At 48.3% G+C, this 26,943-nt stretch overlaps 1 protein-coding gene across 1 annotated transcript in view; it reads right to left on the bottom strand.

Annotated features, from left to right (window-relative positions):
- Positions 1–26,943, bottom strand: part of Myo7b (myosin VIIB) — a 77,698-nt gene that overhangs the window by 33,582 nt on the left and 17,173 nt on the right. The window contains exons 3-16 of the mRNA NM_032394.3: positions 22,617–22,730; positions 21,389–21,541; positions 20,446–20,630; positions 17,237–17,358; positions 14,186–14,328; positions 12,616–12,729; positions 10,676–10,829; positions 8,528–8,604; positions 7,456–7,575; positions 7,137–7,279; positions 5,773–5,983; positions 5,208–5,343; positions 1,969–2,132; positions 1,441–1,578 (exon numbers count right to left, since the gene is read on the bottom strand). Coding sequence (NP_115770.2) covers positions 1,441–1,578; positions 1,969–2,132; positions 5,208–5,343; positions 5,773–5,983; positions 7,137–7,279; positions 7,456–7,575; positions 8,528–8,604; positions 10,676–10,829; positions 12,616–12,729; positions 14,186–14,328; positions 17,237–17,358; positions 20,446–20,630; positions 21,389–21,541; positions 22,617–22,730 — 1,974 coding nt within the window. The remainder of the gene's footprint in view (positions 1–1,440; positions 1,579–1,968; positions 2,133–5,207; positions 5,344–5,772; positions 5,984–7,136; positions 7,280–7,455; positions 7,576–8,527; positions 8,605–10,675; positions 10,830–12,615; positions 12,730–14,185; positions 14,329–17,236; positions 17,359–20,445; positions 20,631–21,388; positions 21,542–22,616; positions 22,731–26,943) is intronic.

Raw genomic sequence — 26,943 nt, forward strand, 5'->3', positions numbered from 1 at the left:
CTAACTCCAGTTCCAGTTGCAGTTGCAGTTCCAGTTCTGGCCTTGATGGGCATCAAGCTTTCATTCATGTGGTGAATGCATATACACATGCAGGCAAAACATTCATACACATAAAATAAAATAATTTAAAAACTATGTAAGTTGGACAACAATAAAGGAAGATACACAATATCAAACTCTATCATCAGTGTGCACATATGTGACACCCCCACACTTGGACACACATGGATATATACACTAACATGTATATACCAATATCTCCCTATTTCCTATGGCATCGTTTTTAGTTGTTTTGTCTTTGCAAATCATATTTCCTAGTTTGGAAAGCCCCTGTGCTCCTGGCTCTTTGGGGAGGTGAATTCTATAGATCATAGACTATAGGCTTCCTTTTGTCCCCACCACATGTGGAGAAAGCTCCTGCAGGTCTGACTCTTCAGTGCCAACATTTAAAATAGTTGATGCCTTTTGATAAGTGTGGCTTTTATGTGGAAGATGTGCTATACCATCTGCTCCTAAACTAGTTGCATCTTTTCTGAGAAACACAAAAAACTTTCTATCGAAAGATTAACTGAGACAGGACCACTTGATTAAATTTGAGAAAGTGCCATGTTGTAAACACCTATGTAAGTTTCTAGTTTCTAGTTCCCAAATGTAAGGTTTTTTGTTTTTGTTTTTGTTTTTCCGAGACAGGGTTTCTCTGTATGTGTAGCCCTGGCTGTCCTGGAGCTCTCTCTGTAGACCAGGCTGGCCTCAAACTCAGAAATCTGACTGCTTCTGCCTCTGCCTCCCAAGTGCTGGGATTAAAGTCGTGCGCCACCACGCCCGGCTCCAAGTGTACGTTTTGATTCTCCTGAGCTTCACCTCTCTGAATGTCAGCTTTGGCTCATCCTGTAAGGACGTGAGGCCAAAGTCTGACCAACAAGAGCACAGCGTGGGATCCTGAAATCATAAAGTCCCCGTAGAATCCCACCGGGTGTGCTCACTTGCCAGAGCTTGTTCCTGCAGACTGCCCTTCTACAGACGTGATGTCTTAAAGATACTTCGGGTCATGTGGGCATTCTCATGACCACAGCTTCATTTCTAACATCCTATAGACAAGAATAAGTCTGACTTTATGGAAGATAATAAGTAATGAGGCCCAGAGGAGCCCTGAACCTGGTTGAGCACACACAGCTGACGATAGGTGGACTGAAGAGCTAGATGTGAGTGTGTGGAAGTCAGTCTCCTGTGAGTGTGCAGGTCACTGAGCTGCCACCAATTCACACCGGTGTCTGTAAAGAGGGGACAAGCAGCAGCTATAATGCTGGCCATGCCCTGGGTGTCAACTCTAGGTGTCAAACTCAGCCCCTCGGAACTCCCCCTCCCCAACCCTGGCACACACACACACACACACACACACACACACACACACACACACACACACCAGTCTCTCCTAGTTACCAGTGGCTTCTTGTACTCATTGGGTTTAATGCAGCGGACAAAATAGGGCTGGCAGTTGGTCAGGATTCTCATCAGCTGGTCCAGAGACTGCTTGAACTGGCTCGCGAGGGTGACGGGGCGCTTGATGGAGTCTGATGACTGCAAAGAAGCAGCAAGGGGGCATAAGGGCTGGGGATCTGTGCCTGGGGACCATGCCACAGTGAGGGCTGCCACTCAGGACACATGTGTACACTTTCCCTTCATCCTTCCCCCTCCTGTCTTCTTTCTTTTCTTTCCTTCCCTCCTTCTCTTCCTCCCTTCCCTCCTGTTTATTTCTTCCGTCTTCCCCCCTCTTCTCTATTCCTCTCTTTTCCTACTCCCCTCTCTCCCTCCTTCCCTCTGTATTTCTCTCCTTCTCTCCCCTTCATTCCAGGACAAGCTACATGCTGGGATGCTGCATGCTTAGGACTCCTAGAGAGCAAAGGGTCTCCTTGGTCATATCTGTCTGGCCCTGTGCCTTGGAGTGAGGGTGGCAGGTGAGTAGCCCACCTTGAAGAGCTGGCTTCCTGCCTTCACCTGGCAGATGGTGCCGTGCCCCAGCTTAGTCTGTGATGAGTCCACGTTAAATATCTCCTTCAGAAACTTGTTTTTCGAGGAATGAATCAGGATTAGGATATCTGTGCTCAGCACATCTCGATTCTTCTCCAGAAAGCCTGTGGGGACATCAGGGCTATCCTCCAGGCCAGCTCAGCTATGCCCTCCGTCCCTTGAATAAGTCGAGCTTGCCTAGAGGGTTTCCAGAATGTCCCACTGAAGCATACTGTCTAGAGCTTCTGTCCCATCCATCACTAAGTCACTTCTGACCTCTGAACTCTCACCCCCTGGGGCTGGAGAGACAGCACAGAGGTTGGGAGCACTGGCTGCATCCCCACTCAGCACTGTGGTCTCAATGAATACATTATGCTGTTTCTATGGTCTTGGGCATTCAGATAGGGTTGAAACTCTTCCAACGGAAAGACCTAGCCTTCAGAAATGAGGGAGGCCAGTGTTTTGAACTGAATCGTATCCACCTGAATTAATTTGCTGGAGTCCTTGGTTCCAGTATGTATAGATCCAGAATGGATTGCCTGTGTTTGAAGAGGAGGCTTCATGTGTGTGTGTATGTGCATGCTTGTTTAAGAGCGGTACCCATTTGTTCCTGTGTATGTGGAGGTCAGAGAACACTCCTCAGGGGATGCCCACTTTTTTTTTTTTTTTGACAGTGTCACTCATTAGCCTGGAGTTCACCAAATAGGCTAAGCTGCTATCCAGTGAGCCCAAGGGTCTGCTTGTTTCTGCCTCCCCAGTGCTGGGGTTACAGGGGGCACACTAAGTCCAGCTTTTTTTTTCTTAAATGTGATTTCTGAGGATGGACTTCAGTCATCATATTTGCATAGAAATCACTTTATTAACTGAGCTACCACCTCGGCCTGGCTTAATGATTAACATAAAATGTAGTCAAGATAGTGGGCCTTGACCCAGTATGGCCTGTGTCATTAAAAGAAGGTATCAGTACATAGATACACCGAGAGAGGACTGTGTGCGGTCACAAGGACAGATGGCTACCTATGAGCCATGAGCACAACAGAGTACCCCAGATGAAAACAAGACCTTTAGCATTTTTGTTTGTTGCTTTATGGTTCATGTTTTGCTTTTTGCTTTGTTTTGTTGAGGCCAGGTCTCGTATAGCTCCCCAATTGCTTTGTAGCCAAGGATGATCTTGAATGTGTAATCCTCCTGCTTCCACCTCCTGACTGCTGGGATTACAGGCATGTACCACTGTGCCTGGTTTACTGGTACTGGGGATAAAATGCCAGGGCTTCATTTGCAAGGCAAACACTCTGAGCTAAATACCCAAGCCTGTTTCTAAAAATGTGTGTGTGCATGCATGTGTGTGTGTGCATGTGTGTTTGTGTATGTTTCTGTTTGTGCTAGAGAGAGAGTGTGTGCACTCATGTGTGAGAGTGTAGGCGTGAGCATGCTATGGTGCCTGTGTGGTGGTCAGAGGACAGCCCTTCTGTCTCATTTGAGGCTGGATCTTTTGTTATTCAGAACTGTGCACGCCAGGCTAGCTGGTCTTTGAACATCCAATGATTCCCCTGTCTGTTTCCCATTTCCCCACAGCAGTGCTGAGACAATGGATGTGAGATGTGTCTGGTTTTCATGAATTTTGGGTGTTCTAAATTAGATCCTCATGCTCAGAGAAAGAAGTTTCCTGAATCTTAGCATCCTTTTAAGTTTCATGTCACTTACAGAAGCAAGCATGAAAACAAAGGAACAAACAAAACCTCACTCTTAAACACACACAGGGGTGTGGGGGAATGGGTTCAGTGTCCTCTTTGGGTTCTGGGACTATGGTTGCTAATATTGGTTATTAACTTGACTATATCTGGAATCAACTAAACTCCAAGCAGCTAGCCATGCCCGTGGGGAATTTTGCTTAATAGGATCATTTTTGAAGTGGGAAGATCCACCCTAAATCTGGATCATTTGAAGTCAGAAGACCCACCCTATCCCAACCACACCTTCTGGTGGCAAATAACACAACAACAACAACAACAACAACAGGAAAATCAAAGACTTGGGACATAGCTCAGTGGGAAGGAACACTTGCACCTTGTGTCAGGCCCTGAGCTCCATCCACAGCCACCAAAGCAAACATGAAAAGACGGTCCCCTCGGCATGAGAAAAGTTTTACGAACTATATATCTGAGGAGGTACTTACAGTCAAAATATAGAAAGTATTATTATAGGCCAGAGAGACGGCTAAGCAGGAAAAGACACTCGCTGCCAAGTCTGATAGCCTGAGTTCCATCCCCAGGCCCCGCACTATGAGAGGAGAGGACAGACTCCTGCAAGGCAGCCTCTGACATCACAAGTTCAAGAGGATGCAGAAAGGTTGGTACTCTGACACACACCTATTAGGAGTGTAAAATAACACAGCTACTTTGAGAAAGAGTTTGGTGGGTGCCCCACATGTGCCCCTGTACATGACCTAGCTAGATATATGCTGAGCTAACTGAAATCTACGTCCACATAAAGATGGCCGGTCACAGCTGTGTTATATAAAATAGCTGTAACGGAGAAACAATTCAAACATCCATCAATTGAAGAGAGAAACAAAATATTCTTCTGCAATAAAAAGGAACAGAGAGGTCTGGGGAGATGACAGGAAAGAGCTCAGTGAGCAAGTGGGGGACTTGGGTTTGATCCCCAGCAACTACATTAACACAGACCAACCTCAGAGTATAGCCAGGCATGGTGGCACATGCCTTCAATCCCAGCACTTGGGAGGCAGGGGCAGGCAGATTTCTGTACATTTGAGATCAGCCTGGTCTACAGAGTGAGTTCTGAAACAACCAAGGCTACACGGAGAAACCCTGTCTCAAAAACAAACAAAGACCCAAAAGCCCAAAAAACAAAAAACAAACACCTTTGAGTAAGTGAAAGAAACCAGCCTCAGAGAGCATACATGGCATATGCAATGGTTAGTGTTTTACCATTTGACAGAAGTTAGAATCACCTGGTAGACTGGCCAGCCTGTGGAGGATTGATTATCTATGCTACATTAACTGAAGCAGAAAGACCCACCCACAGTGGGTAGCGCCTCCCCTGGCTGGGGTCCTGGACTGTGTAAGCAGGGAAAGGAGGCTGAGCAGCAGTCTGCTTCATCCTCGGTTCCCTGGCTTCCTCCTTCCTGTGGGATCCTGAGTTGGCTCCTAGTAGGTCAGACACAGAGCTATGCTCACCTTCTGCCTGGTAGTATACATCGCCCGCGAAGTGTGCGATCCCAAATCGGGTGTCATGGATGCTCCTGGGGCTCAGGAAGGACTTGTTGTTGGCATGGATACTGTTCAGTTTCTGCAGCATAGTGACATCTGTCCCCTGGAAGAACCCAGAGGCTCTATGGGCTGAGGCCCCAGAGTCATGAGGTCAGGAGGCCAACCCACAGGAGACAAAGGAAGCTGGGCTCAGAATGACTGCTAACTCACTACTAATGGACAGCTAACTCACACTGGCTGGTGACTTGTGGTAGTAAAGGCTCGGGAACAGAGACTAGGGGCTACTCCTTTGCCAGCCCTCCCACTCAACCCACTGGAAAATTGTCCAGGTCCTTAGCAGTCTGGGAAGCCTTCCTGTAGGAGTTGTGCTGAGCAGCAGGGTCTGGTTAGTCTGGGCCTTGTTAGGCCTTGTTTTGACAACCTTGTGCAAGTTATCAAGTTTACCCACCACACCCAGCAACATGGAGTTGCTTGACCTCTGAGGAGAGACTCAGAAAGTAGGTTGTATTCAGAAGATGGTGAAGACACATGCCTGTGGGAAGCGGCTCTCCTCATCTAGGAGAGAGATGATGCTCATGGGCTTGAGGGCCAGCATGTCCAGGATGGGCTGGTTGTCGGTGTAGTGGATGTAGTTCCAGGTGATGTTCTCAGACAGGTACTCTTCCTGCTCCATCGTGAACACGTGCTTCACGAAGAATTGCTGAAGGTGCTCGTTGGCAAAGTTGATGCAGAGTTGCTCAAAGCTGTAGAATCAACAGCACCACCATCTCAGGGTGGACCAGGGTCCACTGGGTACCACTGCCGCTCCAGCCGGGAGCCCTGGAGTCAGGAGGCATCTTTGCCCCAGACATATGCCACATGCACACAAAGCCTCATGGGTAGGTCCACCTCTAAGTGCATGCTTCCTTTTGCTCTGACTCCGGGAGACTCTGGCGTCCTGGCTCTGACCCTAAAGGCTCTGGCGCAGCACCGCCTCCTTCACCTCCCCACTGGCCACCTGTTGCCTTTGACTCTGCCCTGGATAGCACCTGCCCAGATTTGGCTCCCTGCCTACCTCATTTCCTTCCTCTGCCTTTATCATGGTGGTGTCTGGAAGGATGCCCAACCTACTTCTAATAGCTCTGGGACGCTGGATCTGAGATGTTCTGCCTGAGCTCACTCGAAGGCCATAAATGGTCCATAAAACCCTTAGATGAGTCAATGCTACTGACTTCTGTTATCACCTGACCCCATGTGGTAAGTCGTCCTAGAGCAGGAACGGAGTTGGTGGTTCAGTTCGGTGAGTAATGCTATGAACCACGCCTGGCTCTTGGGTGTGGCTTTGAGTTACAGAGACTTCTTTGGGCACTGGGGTGTTAGATGCACTCAGGCTGTATTTGCAGAAGGTCCGGACTCACTTGTAGACACCACAGCATTATGAGAGTGTAAAGTCCTTGATCCAACCCCAGTGGCCAGGGTAGGGTAAGGGAAGGAGACAGATACTCTCAAGCTTGGTCAGAATCACTGCTCATCTTTACACGTGCATGCGTGCGTGCGTGCGTGTGTGTGCATGTGTGCGTGGGTACACATGCAGGTGCATGCATGCACACAAGTGTGTACAGAGGTAAACTTACTTGTATATGTGTACACATATGTGGAATCAACCTTAGATATTGGTCCTTGATGTCATCCAGCTTTGATTTTTGAGACTGAGTCTCTTCACCAATTCAGCTAGCCTCACTAGCCACTGGGCCACTGTTTTTACTTCCCCAGTACCTGTGTTATGAGCAAGTGCCACCATGCCCAGCTTTCCCCATGAGCTCTGAAGGAGGAAGCTTGAGCTTGCATGGCAAGCTCATTACTGGCTGAACTTCCATCTTCCATCTTCAGAAATAATGTAGGTTGAGATTTTCATACCTATTGTTCTGGAAGTTTTCAAAGCCAAATATGTCCAGGAGACCGATGGCCCTCCGCACATTTTGGGGATCCTGGGCTTGGGGAGTGAAGATCGCAGCATTGATTTTCTTGACAATCCACTGGAAGAGGCGCCCATAGATGCCCTGGGGAGACACAGGTAGACGTTTTAGTCTCTAAAGCAGAGGAAGAAGGCATGCCCTCTTGAGGTTCACCCAGGAAGGGGGCATGCAGACTGGCAACACTGACTCCCAAGGGATGTTACCCCCAAAGCTGGGACTTGCCACCCAGCTGGGCTCTGCCCTGCTCTGTGGATTTGTACCTTGACAAAGGCATCCCTCCGGTCTGTAGCCTGGGCGATGTTCACAGGCCTGGAGACAAACTCTCCAAGGACAGGGATTGTGTGTTTGATCAAACAGTCTCGGAGAGCCTGGTGCTGCACCTGGAAGAGAGTGCATCTGTACTGTGCCTGTGCAGCAGAGCCTGGCTTGGGACTCACACCTGTCACTCTCATGACCAAAGACAACTTAATGGTGAGAAATACTTTGGACCACAACCAGGCCCATGACGGTCACAACCTTGGTATCACAAGTACTTTGTACAATGTTTATGGAGCAAGGTCAGTTGGGTGAATCTGAGCATGCCACTCTCCTGGACTGGGAAACAGCCAGTGTTGGGAGAGCTCTGAGGCCAAACTTTGTTATGCCCTGGCTGAGAACCACCCTCCCCAACTGGAGGCTGAAAACCAAAAGAAGCAAGAGAAGGATGGAGGGGAGTGGGCCCTACCCACCATGCAGAGAAGACAAAGCCGGTTCCAGACAAAGTTTTGGAGCCCCCGCTGTAGTTTGAATGTGTGTCTCTGAGTTTCTATGTTGAACACATTACCTCCAAATTTATGCATCCATGATGTTTGGAAGTGGGACTTTAGGACATGACTGGTTTTGTGAGGATTTCTTTTGCTTTCTGGGACCTTCTATGCTGAGCCACAGACTAATTTGGACCAGAGAAAGCACAGCTCATGTGAGATAACACAAAATGAATATTCTGATGGGTGTGGGGTTTGGAGCCCAAGAGGAGACTGTAGGGTGTGGGTGGGTTATGTGGGAGATGCTGAGACAGAGCCACTGAAAGGCGGGGAAGGTACGGAAAGAGAAGGGAGACACATGCACTAAAGCGCCCTGGTCACCTCAATTGTTTGGGCTCATCCTCTCCCAGCCTTGGTGCCTACCCTCAGGAGCCCACAGAATGCAGATAGGCTCAGAGCTGGGAGAGTGTGGGAGACACATGTGGGGAACTGGATGGGGCTACGAGAGCCACGTTTATGGCTCTGTCAGCCCAAGCCCCCAAGGTCTTAGCCACGAGAATCTGAACTAGCAAAGACAAGGATCCAATACCTCTAGCAACTTCATTGCCAAGGGGAAGGCTGGAGTTTCCATCACATCAGACGAATCCAGGTTCTCAAAGACTGCAGCTGGGGAGAGAAGCAGTAGTCTTGAGAGAGAAATCTGATGTGATGGACAGAGGGCCCAGGAAGGTTGGGGTTCTTGGCAGCCCTGTGCCTTAGCAGATACTGTGCTCAGGAGAGGACAGCACCTGTCCAGGGACCTTCTCCAGGAGAGCAAATCTCCCCACTGACCAGCAGTCAGTCACTGAAACAGGGCCTGGTCCCCTGGGTTTGGCTAGGACAGGACCCTGGAACTGTGGGCTTAGTGGCGGGGACACTGAGTTTAGACCCTGAGCAGTCTGCTGTTGTGAGCCTGACTGGGGTCTGTTCTGAGGGAGGAGAGATTTGCTGCTTGCTTTGACTCCATACTGTCTTTAGCAGCACAGACATTTGTGTACGTATGCAGTCAGAGGCTATATTAATGGAGACTGGAAGCTGCAGTCTCCTGACTACATCTCTACTTGCAGTTCTGCTTCTGTGAGCCTCTGTCTACCTCAGGAATGGCTGTCTAATAGGGACAGAAGGCATTTTGTCTTAGCTTTAAAAGCTGTGGGAACGAAGGATGAATCATAGCGGTAGAATGCTTGCCTAGTGGGCATAAGAATCTGGGTTCACTCCCAAGCATCTCTCACACACACACACACACACACACACACACACACACACACAGATTCATGAAAACCACTTCTTTGCTATTTCATTATCTTTTCAATTGCCTTCATTATGTCCTTATATGGCACTTAGGAGGGGTGTGTGTGTGTGTGTGTGTGTGTGTGTGTGCCCATGTGTGCACATGTTCAGCACGTGGCTTCCTTGATCACTCTTACCTTATATTTTGTGTTTATGTGTATGCACATGTGTGTAGTGAACATGCATGTGTACATGTAACACACAGTTACATGTGGGGTGTGAATTTACACATGCATGCATGTAAGTATGAAGGCTAGACATTGGTGTTCAGTATCTTTCACTAAGAGCTCTAGGTTCTGCCTGTCATGGCCAACACCCTCCCGCCATCACTGGAATTACAAACACACAAACGTTTTGTGCACACACAGGCACATATATACACACTGGCTTGTGTGGCAAACATTTTACTGACTGAGCCATCTCTCCAGCCCTCAGGCCATGTCAAATTTCCATGTTGGCATGATCTCTCTGTCTGTGATCTGAGCCTGGCACATCTTCCCTCAACCATGCCACGCTCACCTGTTTATCATTGTTCCTGTTTGCTTCGGGCTATGCGCTGGATTCATGTTTTTAAAACCATTACAAAAAATGATTACCAATCTATCCATATTTTCCTCCAGAGAGGACTATCAGTGATGGTCCAGTGTCTCAGGACACCGCTCACCAGGACCCTTTCATCTTCATGGCACTTTGATTTCTTACAAACTGGTTTGAGAGGTTCATGAGTGGGTTTGTACACTTTGGTTCACCCTGACCATGAGTGGGTAACCCTCTGGAGTCCCAGATAACCATGGAGTGACTCACCTGATTATTTTCTAACAGTGGTTTTCAACCTTCCTAATGCTACAACCCCTTAATACAGTTCCTCATGTTGTGCTGACCCCCAAGAATAAAATTACTTCATTGCTATTTTGTAACTGTAGTTTTCCTACAATATTGAATCATAATTGTGGAGGCTGGAGGTTAATGTTGGAGGTCTTCCTTAACCATTCTTCATTTTATATTTCTAAGACAGACTCTCACTGTTTCAGATACGCTGGCCTGTCAGTGAGGTCCAGGACCTTGCTGGCTCTGCCTACCTACCACTGGGGTGGCAGGCACCCCTGGTTTTTGTGTGGATCCTGGGGATTCAAGCTCAGCTCCTTATGCTTGCATGGCAAGCACCTTACTGATAGCTGTCTCCTCAGCCCATTGCCTCGCTCTTTTCCTGCAGAGGCCCTGTGCTTTCATGTCTCACCCTCAAACCTCTGGGGACTGCAAAATCATAGCCACATTTTTAGGATGTATTTTCCCAAAACTGGGTTGGATCACATGATCCTTTTGGCACAAGAATCCAGAGACTTCTTTCTCCTGCTGTCCCCATCCCTCCACTCTTCCTTTCCAGGGGTGTTATTAAGACAAACGTTACCCATGAACCCCACATTCCCCAGGTGGAGGATGGCTGCCAGCAGCTTGCTGATGTCCCAGTTCTCTGAGTCTGAGAACTGGAGGATCTTCATGGCCGAGCGGACGTGTGCGTAGTCCTTGGCATCGCTGAGCCCCTCGGAGGATGTGCAGCTCCCCTGCAGGAACAGGACACTTCAGCTGAGAGAGAGCCACCCCAGATCTCACCGTGCCCCATCCAGGAGACAGCAAGGCCAAGATGGCTCAAGACCTTAGTTAAAGTTCCTGGAAAAGTCACCATCTAAGCTCTGGGTGGACTCAGGAGGGCAACATCCATGTATCCAAGCTGAGCAAACAAATTAAGGGATTTCCAGAGGCAAACCGACATGGAGATGTTCAAGGAAGACACTTGTGCCTGCCATTTGATTTCAGACTATTGAAACAATGGACCTCAAGAACCTAGAATGTCCCCAGGAATTTCCTCCTAGGAGAAGAAGACCTAGTGGCAGCCAGAGGGAGAGACTGTCTCCCATCAGAGATTTCCCACAGTTCTAACATTGCGTCACACTACCTCTCAGGAGGACTGAAACCAAGACAAGGCTGCTTAGTTATGCATAGCTCTTGCCTTCCATTGGAACCTATATTTCCTGTCAGGACCCCAAGTATAGACTGGCCTGGGGGATGCTTGACTTTTTGTGCCTCTTCCCAATAAAATAAACTCCCGCTGACCGCTGACTACATTCCCTTTCTCGGCTTGGCCCATGGTCTCTTGTCTGTTTAATTAGCTCATTGAAGATGGTCACTTGAGACCAGCTTGTCAGAGCTGCTTAGGCCCAGGCTCTGACCCTGACAGCTCTGGTGGCACCATAGCTAAAGTATACCTGGGCTTTGCCAGCAGCACTGGGTGACCATGAGTGAGTCCCTTCTCTGGGCCTCTGTTTGTCTCCATCCATCTTGAGCCTGCCTGGCTTGTCTCTAGAGAGTACTGTGAGCTCATTCCTGTAAGAAGCACTTCTCAAGGCTGACTACATAGCAAGACCTGTGCTCCTTGCTACAAGTTATGAACTAATGGCTTGCAATTCTTCACAGCTACTGTATATCTAAGAGGGGCAGGTAAGAGGCCAATGACCCTTAACTATTACCAGTGCTGAGACCAATCAGACCAAAGCTAGCCCTACTGGGAGATAGGGAGAGGTCCCCAAAGAAACTGTCTAAGCTGGACCTTCACAGGGCAAAGTGTGGAGAGACAGAGTTGGAAGGTGGGATCCAAGGGCTGCTGCAAGGAAGGTGAGATCTTTGAGAAGTATGAAGCTATGTCAAAGGTCTTGAACTTAGAGTGACTAATTGCTGTCAGAGGGTTTTCTCTGTGAGATGATTGATAGACCAGAGGTCAAAGCTGAACACAGGGACAACCCAAAAGAAAACTACTGCCACATTCTAGGAAAGGACTGGTGAAGACTGGGGTAGTGACCATAAGTAATGTAGGAAATTGATCCATGGGTAGAATATGTCACCCCTTATTAATTAATGCATGCCCATATCTTCTTGAATCTCACTGTCCTGGAAAGGAGGAATGAGGGAGGGCAAAACTCATGTTCTGAGAGCTTGGAGTCTGGGTTAACCTACAAGGATGGATTCAAGAGTCTGTGGATTACCACATGGCACCTGTTGCACTGGGAGACTTGTAGGTCTGAAGGGATTTAGAAGATGCTGTACGTGGAAAAGGACCAGAGCCTTAGCTTAGGGGTCCAGGAGTACAAGGAGCAGAAGGGAAATAGAAAGAAGACCATAAAGATGGTCATAAAATTATTTCCAAACAGGAAGGAAAGGGGACCTAGTACTCACTCAGGACCCAACTAGAGAAGTATCCCAGCAGCCAAGACTGAGGTCTGAGCATGTGCCAGCCCTCTTTTTCCTCCTTTTTTTCCTGAGGAGCAGGTTGGGAAGAGAAATAGAGGAGCTCACCATGGTCAGGTAATGGTACTCAGAGGGCATGCCCAGACTCAGCATTTGCTTCTCTTCCGGGCTCATCCCCATCAGCATGCAGTAGAAGATGTGGTAGTTGCGTTCCTCTGGAGCCTGGGAGAAAAAGCATCCAAAGAGACATGTGAGCAAGGCCCTCAGAACTTCTCCACTTTCAGCCTGAAGAACTCCCAGCCCTGTGTGGCTGTGGCATTTATCCAAGGGCCAGCCTGTATCCTTAGGTGGCCTATGTTCTAAGAAGCAGAGGATTCTGGGTACCATGAACTAAGAGGCTAGGTTCATCCTGACCTCACTTCCTAGCCCAGGAAGCCATACAGAGCTCTGCAACTCATTGTCTCACAGAATTTATAGTCACTCAGTGGCCATCTAGAGAGCCAATGGCCATAGGCTTGTGAAGACTCGGGGTTTGTAAATACTATTTATAGCCACATCCTCACTGTGGAAATGTAGACTGTTGTCAACTTGTGTTGTCCTAAGGTAAGCTTTCTTTCCACCCTGTCTCTCCACCTCCTCAAAATCTCTGTTTCCCACTCCACAGAAGCCCTTCAAGGTTTGTGTTTCTTCCAGACCTTAAATTCACTTATATAATGTATCTATAGTTACAGTTTGCTTTATGAGTGTGTTCTTGTGTGTGAAAGTATGCATGTACAAGCAAGAATGCAGAGTGCATAGGACAATCTTGGATGTGGTTCTTGGGAATTTACCTTGCTTTTTGAGACAGGGTCTCTCATTGACCTAGAATCAGAAAAGTAGGGCAGGCTGACTGGCCAGCAAACCCCATGGATCCCCCTGCCTCTGCCTCCCCAGTCCTGAGCCATGGCCCTTCATACTGTTCTCCAGGTCCCTCTGCCACAGCCCCCAAAGCACCTTAACTCAGATTTGTTCTAGCCAGGCCTCAAAGTTGATTCCAGAGGAGGTGAGGCATGGTAGGCACCAAAGAATGAAGAAAAATATGTGGGTGAACAGAGAATTGGAAGTTCAAAGTTACCTGCAGCTATATAGCAAGGAGAGAGAGAGAGAGAGAGACAGACAGACAGACAGACAGACAGACAGACAGACATGTTGGGGCTAGGGAGATGGCTCAGGTGATAAAGTACTTGCCATGCAAGCACAAAGATATGAGTTCAAATCCCCACTATTCATGTAAAGAGCTGGATTTGATGGTATACACCTGTAACCCTAGTGCTGGAGAGACAGAAATTGGATCCCTGGGGGTTACTAGCCAGCAAGTTTTGCTGAATCAGTGACCTCAAGATACAGTGGGTGACCCTGTATCCAAAAATAAGGTGGAGAATGATCAAGGAACACACCTAACACTGGCCACCAGCTGTCACACAAATGTGCACACACGTGTATCTGCACACACACAAACATGTATGCATGTATACACCACACGTGCTTTTATACAAGTTGTATGGACAAGAAATTCAAAGCTGAGAAAATTCAATTGCTCCCTTAGCAGCAATACTGAGAAGTACATGGAGTTTGGGGACAGAGGCAGGAGGATGACAGTGAGGAAGTCCCAGGGCGACGGGGATGGGGGTAGTCTCACCTGCCGGCAGACTCTGGACTTCTCCAGGAGGAAGTGTTCAATGCTTGCGCCCTCAATCACCCCACTAGAATTGAAGTGGATGTCAATGTACTTCCCGAAGCGGCTGGAGTTGTCATTGCGGATGGTCTTGGCATTGCCAAAGGCTGAGGGTAAAAGGGAGATTTCACAACAGGAGCAGAAGGGAGAAAGTTTCCATTTACTTAGCGGTCATCTTGCTAGGTTCTCAGAGGAGGTGGATGAAAGGTCTGGAGTCTGGGGTTCACGAATCAACAGTGAGGTGGCCATTCTTTCGGGAAAGTAGTTCATTGGAAGAGTTGTTAGTGCTTTGGACAGACAGACAGACAGCCTGTAGATAGACAGCATGTCTGAAGCTGAGGAGAGTTCAGGTCTGTGTGGCAGAGCGAGGTCCCTTCTTAGAGGTCTCAGAGGAAGGGGGAGGTTGCTTCCCACATAGCTGAGGAGTAGCCTGTACGTGGGGGAGGACTGAGGATGTGGAATAAGTGAGGAAGAGGAGCATCTCTAGTTGAGGTGCGCCATGATACCAGTAGCCGCCCTGGGGTCTATGGTCCTGAGTTGGCAAACTCCCCTGGGGAGTTGACAGTGGAATCCGGGCAACTGGGGAGTTGGTTAGAAAGTTAGACACTCACAGCCAGGCTTTTGATAGGAGAGTTGGTATTTCATTTTCAGCAGTGTGAGAAATGGGCTGTTTCAGGTAAATGTAGCTTTAAAAGCCCCAGGTCTTAAAACCTGACAGTGGAGAGCATGCAGTTGCAGGTGAGGAAGGTTGTCCTGGTAGCCATGGTAGGGAAGAGACAGCAGTGTACAGGAAAGCTAGAAGTCAGAAGACAGGGCCCCTGTAGAGTAGGAATCTGGCCAAGTGTAGACCCAGGAGAAGAGGCGAGAAGGCTAGCCAAAATGGTGGTAGGCTAGGGGACTTACAACTGGTGCTAGGCTCAGAATTTGAGATCACCTCAAAGGAGGCAGGGAGGCTTCTGAGGGCCAACAGAGCCATGTGCTTCTCAAGTGGTCATCCCAAATAGCCTAAATAGACCATGTTGTATACACACACACACACACACACACACACAGAGAGAGAGAGAGAGAGAGAGAGAGAGAGAGAGAGAGAGAGGAGACCATGAATTTAAGGCAGAGTTGAGGGGACACAGAAGAAATTGGAAGAGGGAGAGGAGGAGGGTGGAAATGTTGTAAATACAGTATTCTTGAAGAAATGCCGGGGGTGGGGGAGGAAAAGAAAAAGAAGATGCCTCATGTGATGAGGTAGAGGTGGGATGGGAAGCATGATTGACAAGGGCTGACTCCACCCCAGAAAGAGCAGATGGATGCAAAAGGAGACCTGTGGTTGTAGCAATGGACCCAACGTATCTTTTGTAAAGCTGTTACTGCAGGCTTCTCAGCAGCCCACAGAAGTGTGAAAGCTGACCAAATGAAAATGGCATCACTCAATCAAGCTTTTAGCAGTCACAGTGACAATAAAGCAGGAACACTGGGAGGACTCTCATGCATGTGTGCCTATGATGGGTAGGCAGAAACAGGAAGATCCCTGGGGCTTGTTGGCCAGCCAGGCTAGCCAGTCAGTGAGCTTCAGATTCAGTGAGAGACCCCTATGAGAAATCAAGGTGGAGGCTGGAGGGATGGCTCAGCAGTTAGGAGCACCGGCTGCTTCAGGACCAGAGCTTGGTTTCCAGCACACGTTTGTTGGCTCACAACACCAAGCCCACTTGGTGAAGTTCCAAGTCAGTGTCTCAAACCAAAGGTGGAATGCACCCAAGGTTAACTTCTGACCTTCACAGGCTTATACATACATGTGCATGTGTACATACATCTGCACACACATGATCACGCACCCATAAGATAAGTAAAATAACAACACAGAGATGAGGGAAGAAAAAAAGATTATCTGTTCAGCAGCTACTGGACCTGGGGCCAAGGTAACAGGTACCTGGACCACCTCGACCAGGGTCTAAAGCTCAGGGTGGGGGACCTAACTCAACTCTTCTGAGGGGAAGTCTGACCCACAGCCTGTCATTAGGTGAGCTCACTACAGAGTCTCTCGCTGTAATCAGTAAGGCAGGAACAGCAAGGTACTGATCGGTGCAAGGCATCCAGCTTGACACCCCCCCCAACCCCCTTGGCCAATTCTGGGTCCTCTCTTCCCTTCTCAAACTATCGAGTCAGCATCTGAGTCTGAATGCTTGCTCTGTCTGCTCCTGCTTCTTCTTTGTCTCCTCGAGGGCTCCTATTGCAGCCTTATCCACATGTGGCCCAGAAACAACTTCTCAGAAACACACAGGCATTTCTCAAACTGGTTTGATCTTGGAACCCTATTTTTTGTTCGTCTGGGTTTGCTTTTTGTTTAGTTTTGGTTTGGTTTGGATTTTGGTTTTCTGAGACAAGGTTTCTCCATGTAGCCCTGGTTGTCATGGAACTCTGTAGACCAGGCTGGCCTTGAACTCATAGAGACCTGCCCACCTCTGCTCCGTGAGTGCTGGGATTAAAAGGGTGCTATTACTGCCCCACTTGGAACCCTATCTTTAAAGGAATACTGTAGGGTTTTCCCATTCGGTGTGTGTATTTGTGTGTGTGTGCGCGCCTGCGCCCACGCCTGTGCCCGCGCCCACATGAAGGCCTGAAATCAACCTCAGCTGTCATTCTTCATCCACCTTGTGTTTTTGAAACAGGGTATCTCACTGGGTTCTGAGGCTCGCCAGTTAGGCTGGGCCAGCCGGCCATCGAGCCCCAGAGATCTACCCGCCCCTGCTTCTCCTGTGCTAGAATTACAACAGCCACCATGCCTGGTTTTTACATGGGTGCTGGGGACTGAATTTAGGTCCACATGGTTATATGATAAGCATTTTCCCAATTAAGCTCCCTCTACAGCCTCTCCCTTCATGCCACCTGGGGATCACACGCTCCTGTTCAGCCCAGCCTTGTGTGAAGGTTATGACTTGTGCCACGGCTACACGTGGCTACCCATGGCCACCATGTGTGGGGAGGACCACTCATATCCAAGTCCTCAGGATCACAGCTTACCTTCCAGGATGGGGTTGGCCTCCAGGACCTGTTGCTCGATCCACGAATGCTGGCCACTGACCGTGGCGAGGAACTGAAGGATAAGCTTGGTGGTCTCGGTCTTCCCGGCCCCAGACTCGCCACTGCAGGAGAGTTCAGGGAAATGAGGCCTCAGACAGAGACTTACCACTATCTAGAGCTTCTCCACTCTCTATAAATGACCTCCGTGCTCCCAGCTCCCACCCACTGTGTCCCCTGGGCCATGCTAACATGAATACACTTTCCCAAGAAGAAATTCCACAATGCCTTTGCTCTGAAGTCCCCTGAGCATCTCGGACTATCTATCTATGATCAGGCATGTCTGGATGTGTTCCAGAATAACTATAATGTAGCTCAATACATTTGGAGAAGACAATGTCAAAATGTTGAGCATCCCTGGTAGAAATTATTGCATTGTCTTTTCTTTCCTGCTAGGCTGAAAGACTCTTGGCACAGTATGATCTGGGTTATCCCTGGGCTACCTGTCAGAACAGGAAAGGTGACTCAGTGTCTTTCTGATGAAAGTGTGGCTCCTGGGCCAGTGTTATCTGTATCTGGACAGAACTCTAGCATCCCAGGTTCCCTTAGCTTCACCCAATCAGAATCTGTGTAGAAGCTGGAATGTTTACTATTGATTGTCAGCTCGGCAGGCTCTGGAGTCACCAAAGAGGTAAGCCTCTGGATGTGTCTGTGAGATTATCTAGATTGGGTTACTTGAACTGGGAAGGCACACCCTAAATATGGTCGGCACATTTCCACAGGCTGGGGTCCTGGACAGAATAAAAAGGTACAGTCAAGCTTAGCACGAGCCTTCATCTCTCAGCTTCCCGACTGAGCTGCAGTGTGAGCGGCTGCCGCATACCCTGCCTCTGTGTCATTCCCACTGTGAAGAACCTGCCAGTCCTTTCCTTGTTTACTGCTCTGTTGGCTACTTGCTTACTGTCCTGGAGAGCCAGCTGCTAAGTGGCTTCAATGTTCACTCCAAGGTCAAGTTGAGCTGGGCATGCTGCACCTAATTCTTAAAGCACCTTTAATTCTTGCTCTCGGGAGGCAGACAGGGTGATCTCCAAGAGTTCAAGTCCAGCCTGTTCTACATAGCAAGTTCCAAACCAGCCAGAGCTGTGAGAGACATAGCTCTCAAAAACATAATAAGACCTAGTCCCGAAATGAAACCAAAATAAACATCACCAAAATTGCACACACACACACACACACACACACACGCACGCACGCACGCACGCACGCACGCACGCACGCACACAAGACTGGCTGAACAATGTTGGCCCACACCTTTAATTCAGGAGGTTGAGGAAGGCAGACCTCTGAGTTTGGGGCCAACCTGGTCTACAGGGCAAGTTTCAGGACAGTCAAGGCTACATAAAGAAACCATATCTTGAAAACCAAGGAGGAGGGGAGGAAAGAGAAGGAGAAGGAAGAGGAGGAGGAGGAGGAGGAGGAGGAGAAGAAGAAGAAAGAAGAAAGAAGAAGAAGAAGAAGAAGAAGAAGAAGAAGAAGAAGAAGAAGAAGAAGAAGAAGAAGAAGAAGAAAAAGAAGAAGAAGAAGAAGAAGAAGAAGAAGAAGAAGAAGAAGAAGAAGAAGAAGAAGAAGAAGAAAAAAAGAAGAAGAAGAAGAAGAAGAAGAAGAAGAAGAAGAAGAAGAAGAAGAAGAAGAAGAAGAAGAAGAAGAAGAAAAAGAAAAAGAAAGGGGGAGCAGGAAGAAAGGAGGAGGAAAAGGGAGACAGAAGGAGGAGAAAGGAGGAGGAGGAAGGAGAAAGGAGGGGGAGGAGGAGGAGGAGAGGAGGGGGAGGAAGAGGAGGACAGAGGGTCACTATATTGCTTAAGCTAATCTCGAGCTCATGACCTCAAGAGAGCCTTCTACCTCACACCCCCCCCCCCCCAGTAGCTGGTCCTAGAGGCACGCGCCTCAGTGCAGTGAGCTCATGCCCAGGGCTGAAGTACTTGCTTGACTGCGGTTCTGTGGTTTGTGACCCAGCATTCTTAGAGCACATGTTTGTCCCCAGCTTTCGTGCCAACTCCCACTCTTGGAAGTGCATTTCCTTTCTTTAAAAAACAATCTCTATTTCTAGTTCTGACCTGGGACCCAACAGCCTAGAAACTTCATCAGGTGAACATGGGGCTTAGATCCGCACCTGTAACATCACTGGGTTCGAACCACGACCTCTTCAATTGGAGGTTCCGTAACACTAAGGTAAGAGCCCAGTTCCGAGGCTGACTAAAGGCATGAAATGTCACTTATGCTAGGATGCCATTCAGGTGCCCCTGTTTGGAGAGGCAGCATCCCTTGCTTGTTATTTCTCTTCCCTGTTCTACATCCCTTATGTTCTTAGCACCTGCCTGCCAGTCTACTGTTCTGTGACATGAGCCTGGGGGCAGAAGTTGGAGTCTCTTTCACCTGTTGCTGTTTCCTGTGTTAGGATAAGGAGGGACGATAAGATCTTTTTGTTTATTACTTATTTTTATTTTTGAGACAGTATTTCATGTACCACAGGTCAGCCTAAATCTTGCTATCTATCCAAGGATGAACTTGAATTTCTGCTCTTCCTGTCCCCACCTTCTGAGTGCTAGGATTACGGGTGTGCACAACTGCACCTGGTTCATGTGGTGCTGCGGATAGAACCCATTGCTAGGCAAGCACACTAGCAACCCAGCTACATCTCTAGCATGGGTATAGAAAGATCTTGAATGAATGAATGAATGAGTGAATGAACTCATGCATAAGTGAATGACGATTACAACTCCAAATTAGGGACTCAGGAACCAAGTCCTTGCTCCTCCTTTTTTTTTTTTTCCTCAGCAGGAAGAAGGTCTGTGTACAAGGTGGCCAGGATCAGGCAGGCAGGGAAGCAGAGCCATGCTTGGGGTTAGAGGGCACTTGTCCCTCCTAGCCCTTACAGACCTCAGGATATGGAGGATGTGTCTTCAAGAAACATGTCGTCAGGGTGTGGGAAACATGTCCTTGGGGTGTGGAGGACATGCTCTTGAGGTGTGAGGGACATGTCATTGGGAGCAGGGCAGTAGGAGCAGTTCTGAGCAAACGTTTGCTAAGACCTCTGGTTAGGAAGAGAGCCTGTGAGAACCTTAAGGAGAGGAGTGATTCTTTCTTTCTGGGATCCTTTGGGGCTTAAAGGCAGTAGCTGACCATCTGCCCCAGAAATGAGGTCTGAGCCTCACCTGATGATACAGCACTGGTCCCTCTTGTTCTTCTTCATGTTGAAGTAGCAGCTGTTGGCAATGGCGAAGATGTGGGGAGGCAGCTCGCCCATGTGGCGGCTGTAGTAGATTTGTACCTGCTCCAGGGTGTACAGGGGCAGCATCTGGAATGGGTTCACAGCCACCAGGATGGAGCCTGTGTAGGTCTGGGAATGAGAGCAGGTAATTAGCACCCGCCAGTCCTGGGACAGAGCTGCTGGGCTGGACCTCAGCCTTGGCTGCAACATCTCTAGAGCTGTTCTCGGCTGCCCAGCTCCTTCCTCTGAGAAGATGGAGCATCCTCTAGAACCACGAGTTTCCGGGGGCTTGTTCCCAGTAATAGTAAATGTGTACTACCCTACCTAGTTTTAGAAAGGCCTCAGTAAAAATGGGTTGGATAAATAAATGGGTTGCCCAGCACAAAGAGGGATGAGCAGACTCAGTGGGTGCTTACAGCAGGGCCAGCACTTATTGACTATCTACTGTGTGCCTGGCACTGTGCTAGCTCTCTGCACTAGCTGCCCAGCTCCTAGAATATGATATCCCAGCTTTGCTTTAAAAACAAACATACAAAAAAAATATTAAACAAACAAAAAACCAGTCTCATGTAGCCCAGGCTAGTCTCGAACTCATGTAGCTGGGAATGACCTTAAATTTCTAATGCTCCTGACACTATGTCCCTAGTGCTGAGATTAAAGGTGACCATGACTGTGCCCAGTTTATATGGTTGGGAATCAAACCCAGGGCATCCTGCACTCTAGGCAAGCACCAACTGGGCTACATCTCCAGGCTTGCTTCTGTTTCTTTGGTGTTAGAGGATGAGAAAGCCCGAGCAACTGAACCACCTCACTGAGTGACGATAAGGGGAGTAGTGCCAAGCCCCAGATCTCTCAGCTTCCTGAGGACATAGCACCAGTAAACTCACATAGATCTTGTGCTGCTGGTACCGGATCAGGAGGTTGTGCACCACACCAGCCTCATTCAGGTCCCCTAGGCGGATCATGTCATCCACTCCTTGGGCTGAGTTGGGGTGCATAGGCCTGAGGGTGCTGAGGTCTTCTGCATGGACCCAGTGTTCCTGGAATGACAGTCACCAACTCTCCACATAGGCCTGCCCTCTCCACCCTCCTGTTCCACATTCTCAGGTCTAAGATGCGCCACTGGCCAGGCTTGCTCTTGGTCTGCGTCACAGGATACCTGTGACAAAGTTAGATCCACCTATGGCTTTGGTCGCCATCTGTCTAAGGGACTGGGGTCCGTGTGGATCTGGGGCTGGGCTAAGCTTCAGATGAACATGTGAGAAGTAGCAGCGGGGAGTTTGCAGACAGAGACCTTGACAGTCCTTGGAGCAGAATGGTGTAAGTAATAGCAATTTTAAAATTCCACAGCACTATTCAAGTAGAAGGAATGCTGCTGCTGCTGCTGCTGCTGCTGCTGCTGCTGCTGCTGCTGCTGCTGTTGTTATTGGGGTTTTTTTTGAGACAGAGTACCTCTGGAACTCACACTGTAGACCAGGCTGGCTTCAGACTCATAGAGATCCACCTGCTTCTGTCTTCCAAGTACTGGAATTAAAGGCTTGCACCACCAGCACTTGGCTATTGTTATTATTTGATTGACTTCAAATCTTTGGTGGTCTAAGTCACAAACAGAACCTTCACTTTTTACATCATTATCCACATGTGACTCTCCCTAGGGCCCCTGGGGGACAGGGAGGTTGGCCTGAAGAGGAGTTAGTGACCAGCTGGATGCTCCCCCCCCCCCACTGTCCTTGGCTGTCCCTGTCTTATACTTAGATGGATTAGCTTCTAACCTAACTGCTCTGAGCTGTCCACTTTTAACCTGGACACTTTTTGTTCTTTCTTTGGACCTCCACACACCTTTCTCATCAAGCTGTCCTTCTGCCTCCATCCCTTTGCAGGTCAGCTTTTGGTCTTCTACCCTCCCTGCCCCATCCCATTACCTCACTTCCTCCTCCTCCCTCAACAGTCCTCAACTGTTATTCTCAAAACATCAAGACAAACGAATCCTTTCATCAAGGCAGGACTCCGTTGTGCTCTGTCCTGCCCAGGGATAAATGGATTTCCTCGATGGAATTGGTGAGCAAGTGCCTGAGCCCCATAGGGAGGGATTTGGAGAGGAACCCCAATACCAACCTTGCCCTCGTCATCCTCAATCAAGGTCTTTCCCAGTTTTGTTTCTTTGACAATGCCCCCAATGGCCACACCAGTCTTGCTGCTGGAGGGAGGGTCCAGCCACACATGGTCACCCTAGAGAGCAGGGAAGAGACAAAGGTCTGTGTCTTCCTCTTTCCCTTTCCCACTAGAGACTTACCTGTCTTGGGGCTGTCATCTGCATCCTCAAGCTCTCAGGTCTTTGTCCTCTCCTTCATCTGTCCTCCCATGACCCATCACTGCCAATCAAACTTCCCTGTGATTATTCTGTCTAGACAAATGAGCTTAGCAGGGCCAGGGCTCGAACTTCCCCATAGCGACTCTTACTAAGGGACGGGGGAACCAAAGGAAATAACTAACATCCAGATGTTGTCCCCATCATGGAAGGCAGTGAAGGGAGAGGTTACGAACTGACTGCTTCTCACACTTGAAAACGGAGTGCTGGGGGAGATGACTTCAACCCCTGGCACCCACTTTAAAAAAAAATGCTGGGCATGGATGGTATATGCTTGTAATCTTGGTGCTAGGGAAGTATAAACAGGAGGGTGTATAGGGGACATCCTATTGGCTGGGATAATGTGGTTTTTGGCTAGCCTACCATATCACCTGGATCCCATCACCACCATTGATCACCACATAAACCTCCTTATGATTTAAGAAAACTCAGTGCAACAGAAGTGATAGCAAAAGGGCCAACATAGGAAGGTGCTGTATATGCATGTCTCTCTGTGCTCAGGACAAGGGTATGTGTGTGTGTGTGTGTGTGTGTGTGTGTGTGTGTGTGTGTGTGTGTGTGTGTGTGTGAGAGAGAGAGAGAGAGAGAGAGAGAGAGAGAGAGAGAGAGAGAGAGAGAGAGATATTCTTATTTGACTGCAGCTCACCAGGTATGCTAGGGTAGCTGGTCAGAGAGCCCTAGTATCCATTTCTTGCAAGGCAAGCACTTTATCAATTGAGCTGTCCATCTTTCAAGACCTTCCCTATTCAACTTTAACAAATAAAATGAAACTGTTACTACCCGAGCATAAGATGTTAAGGGGTAGTTTCCTGAGTTCGGCCATTTCAGGGACAAGTTTCATCCTGCTGAATGGATCAAAACTGAGGTCATGTTCCCAGGTTCCAGAACCCAACTCCTACCCTGCTTCTTCAGATGGTTCATGTTTGTCTGTTAGCCGGGAAAGGATGTAAAGAGGGAAGATGCTGTTATCCTGTTATCTAAACCAAGGCACACAAGTCATGAATGTGCTGCCTGTCTTGAATGAATTAACTAAGTGCAGCTTTCCCACTCCCTTGTCCCTTTATCACCCCAAATTCCAGGTCAGAGTCCAGGACGGGATCGAGCTGCAAAAGCTGACTCAAGTATCACAAAAACCACATGACCTGGGTAAGACCAGTTCACCAATGATAACTTCCTTTCTTAACCCCTTGTGTCAAAATATGATTGATCAATGCAACAGCCTACCATGTTCCCCCTTGCTCTGTGTTCTAATCCTTTAAAAATATTGTACAATTTCCCCTCCAGGTCACAGTTCAAATCCCAAACTGACTGCCTTCCTGTGCGCACAGAAATTAAAGTGTTCGTTCATTTTAAGCTTCTGCTTCTGAGGTGAGTTTTCTTGGCTTTCACCCAGAGCCCAACAAAAACAACGGGAATAACACTACATGGCTGAGAGTCCGTGTGAGTGACTGCACCAGGCAGCAGAAACTGCATGTTCAATCCAAAGCACGAAGAATAAAGGTCCAGGACGGATAATAACCATCTTGCAGAGAAACCTACGTTAACCAGAGATGAACGAGAAACAGGGCATGCCCAAGGTATCAGCCAATGGGAACTGAAAGAACAAAGAAGCAGAGTATGTGGTCTGTAAGGAGAGGAATGATTGGTTGGGCCCTCGGCCAACCCTCCCTAAGGAATAAATGAGTAGCACCACAGGCAGCTTGCTCAGGAGTCTGTAGGTGAGCAGACAGCAGCAAATGGATCGCAGTTACACTACTCCTGGGTGTCAGGTCCAAAGGAGGCCCCAATTCTACAAACTCCAAAAGGCAGTCCAAAGACCCAGAAATGACCTGGTGGACTATAGGAGTATTTCTGGGTTAGATTAAAGCCAGCACATGTCAGGAACTTGTGAAACCAGTTCCTATCTGTCAAAAAGAGTCATTTTCCTTATTTCTGGCACAAAGGGCACATGGCTCCATTGGCATATACCTATCGTGGCGTATCAAAGCACAAAGGCCACCAGGCTCCCTCACCGTCACAAGTATCTATTGCACACTTCAGAGTCCACCCTAGCATCTTAGGCTTGTTCCTGAATTCTCTGCATTCTCATTCTCTCTGTCTCTGTCTCTCTGTGTGTCTCTGTCTCTCTCTCTGTCTCTCCCTCTCTCTCTCACTATTATCCTCTGCTGTCTCACAGATAGGATAATAATGATAGCTCTGGCAATGCTCAGTTTACTTCTTTCTCTCTCTACTCTGGACTCCTCCAGATACCTCCAGTTGTTCTCTCTCTCACATCTACAATAAAAGTCTTAACCATACCATGTCAGCAGTTTCTTCACTTTGTCCCTTCACGTGCACTAGACACACCCAAAGGACACTGTGTCCTGCTACGGAGATGCTTGCATATGCATGTTCCTCATTGCTCTATGTACAATAGCTAGGGAATGGAATCAGCCTGGATGAAAACGTCTGTGGTTGTGTTGTTTTGTTGTTTTTCTGTCAGCCAGACAAGGGCTCCTGGCCTTTCCCTTCCCCTTTGCACCAATTAGCCAGCCGACTGAGACTGTGAAGTTAGTCCCCACCAACGGGGTAAACTGCAGTCACCATCCAGGTTAGGGATAAAAGGTAGCAGCCACCGGGAGGTGTGTCCTAATCCCAGTACTCGGGAGGCAGAGGCAGGCGGACTTTGAGTTTGAGGCCAGCCTGGTCTACAAAGTGAGTTCCAGGACAGCCAGGGCTATACAGAGAAACCCTGTCTCGAAAAAACAAAAATAAAAAAACAAAACAAAAAACAAACAAACAAACAAAAAAACGGACTTACCATAGGACAATTTTGTCAGAGACAGACAAAGCACTCAAGACAGGAATATAAAACAAACAAACAAACAAACAAACAAACCCCCCCTTAGTGGAGGTGAGATTCTGATTGGCTATCAGGGTTTGAGAAACCTCTACTGCATGAGGCTGAGATGTCCATAGTTTAACTCCCACAAAGCCAGAATGGGACATAATTAGGTAGAGAAATCAAAGGAAGCATAGACCCCTCCGTCCCCAAGACAGAAGGTAACCAACTCCCAACCTCTGTGGCCAACTCAGAGCTCCCTACCCCATTCAGTATTCACAGATCCACCTGATTCACACCACACCACACTCAAGTGGGACAGAAACACACACACACACACACACACACACACACACACACACACACACACACACACACACAAAACCATTTCTCTTCCAAGTTTCTGCACCTACAGCAACTGTGTCATGTGTGAGATTTGGGGCAAATCTCTTCATTTCTTCTGCTTCTTCTATGAGCTCCCTTTCCCAACAACAGCTTGTCCCTGGGATCTCAGGGAAGGTCAAAATGTGATCTAGACGGCACCACTCGGAGTTTGCAGCTACAAAGCAGTGAGGTCCTACACCGAGGGCACATGGGCTGTCTCCTTCTCTGTCCATGCTGATTTAATTGGTGAGTTTTTCTTTTTTAAAGGGGTAATGGTCTACATTCAATCTGTGATATGTATGGTGGGTCCTAAGAGTCTTGTGCTCTGATAGGGGTATGTGGTCATTTTATCATTGAGCCGAGTTCACCATAAACAAAAAGCAAACATGTCACTTTGTCACCATACTGACTGGTGGCCTCATCAAGATGGGGACAGCCATGTGATTTGGCTACTGTCTTAGTTAGTGACATTAAGATGCTGACCACCATGTGACTTTACTGCCATCTTGATTAATGTATCACATGGAATGAACCAAAATGGTGGCATCTATTAAACTTCTTGGTACCACTGGGCCCTCAGGGGATCACTGCACCCCTAGAATTTCCTGTACCATGGGCATTCGGTGACATATCACAATCTTCTCTTCCCTTCCGTTTTGGTTTCACCTTCCTAATATCTGTTGGAATCAAAGAAATAGGAGACCCAAAGGAGACTCCAACCACAGGCTGTGTCACCGAGTGATAAGATCAATGTATTTTCATATCAGGCTAAAGAGAAAATAGCAGACCTTTGTGATGGGGTTTTTGTTATTGTTGATGATGTCTGTTTTAATTATGACACGTTATTTTACACCTATACTTACTGGTTT

Source organism: Mus musculus, chromosome 18 (assembly GCF_000001635.26).
Source record: "Mus musculus strain C57BL/6J chromosome 18, GRCm38.p6 C57BL/6J".
Lineage (NCBI taxonomy): Eukaryota > Metazoa > Chordata > Mammalia > Rodentia > Muridae > Mus > Mus musculus.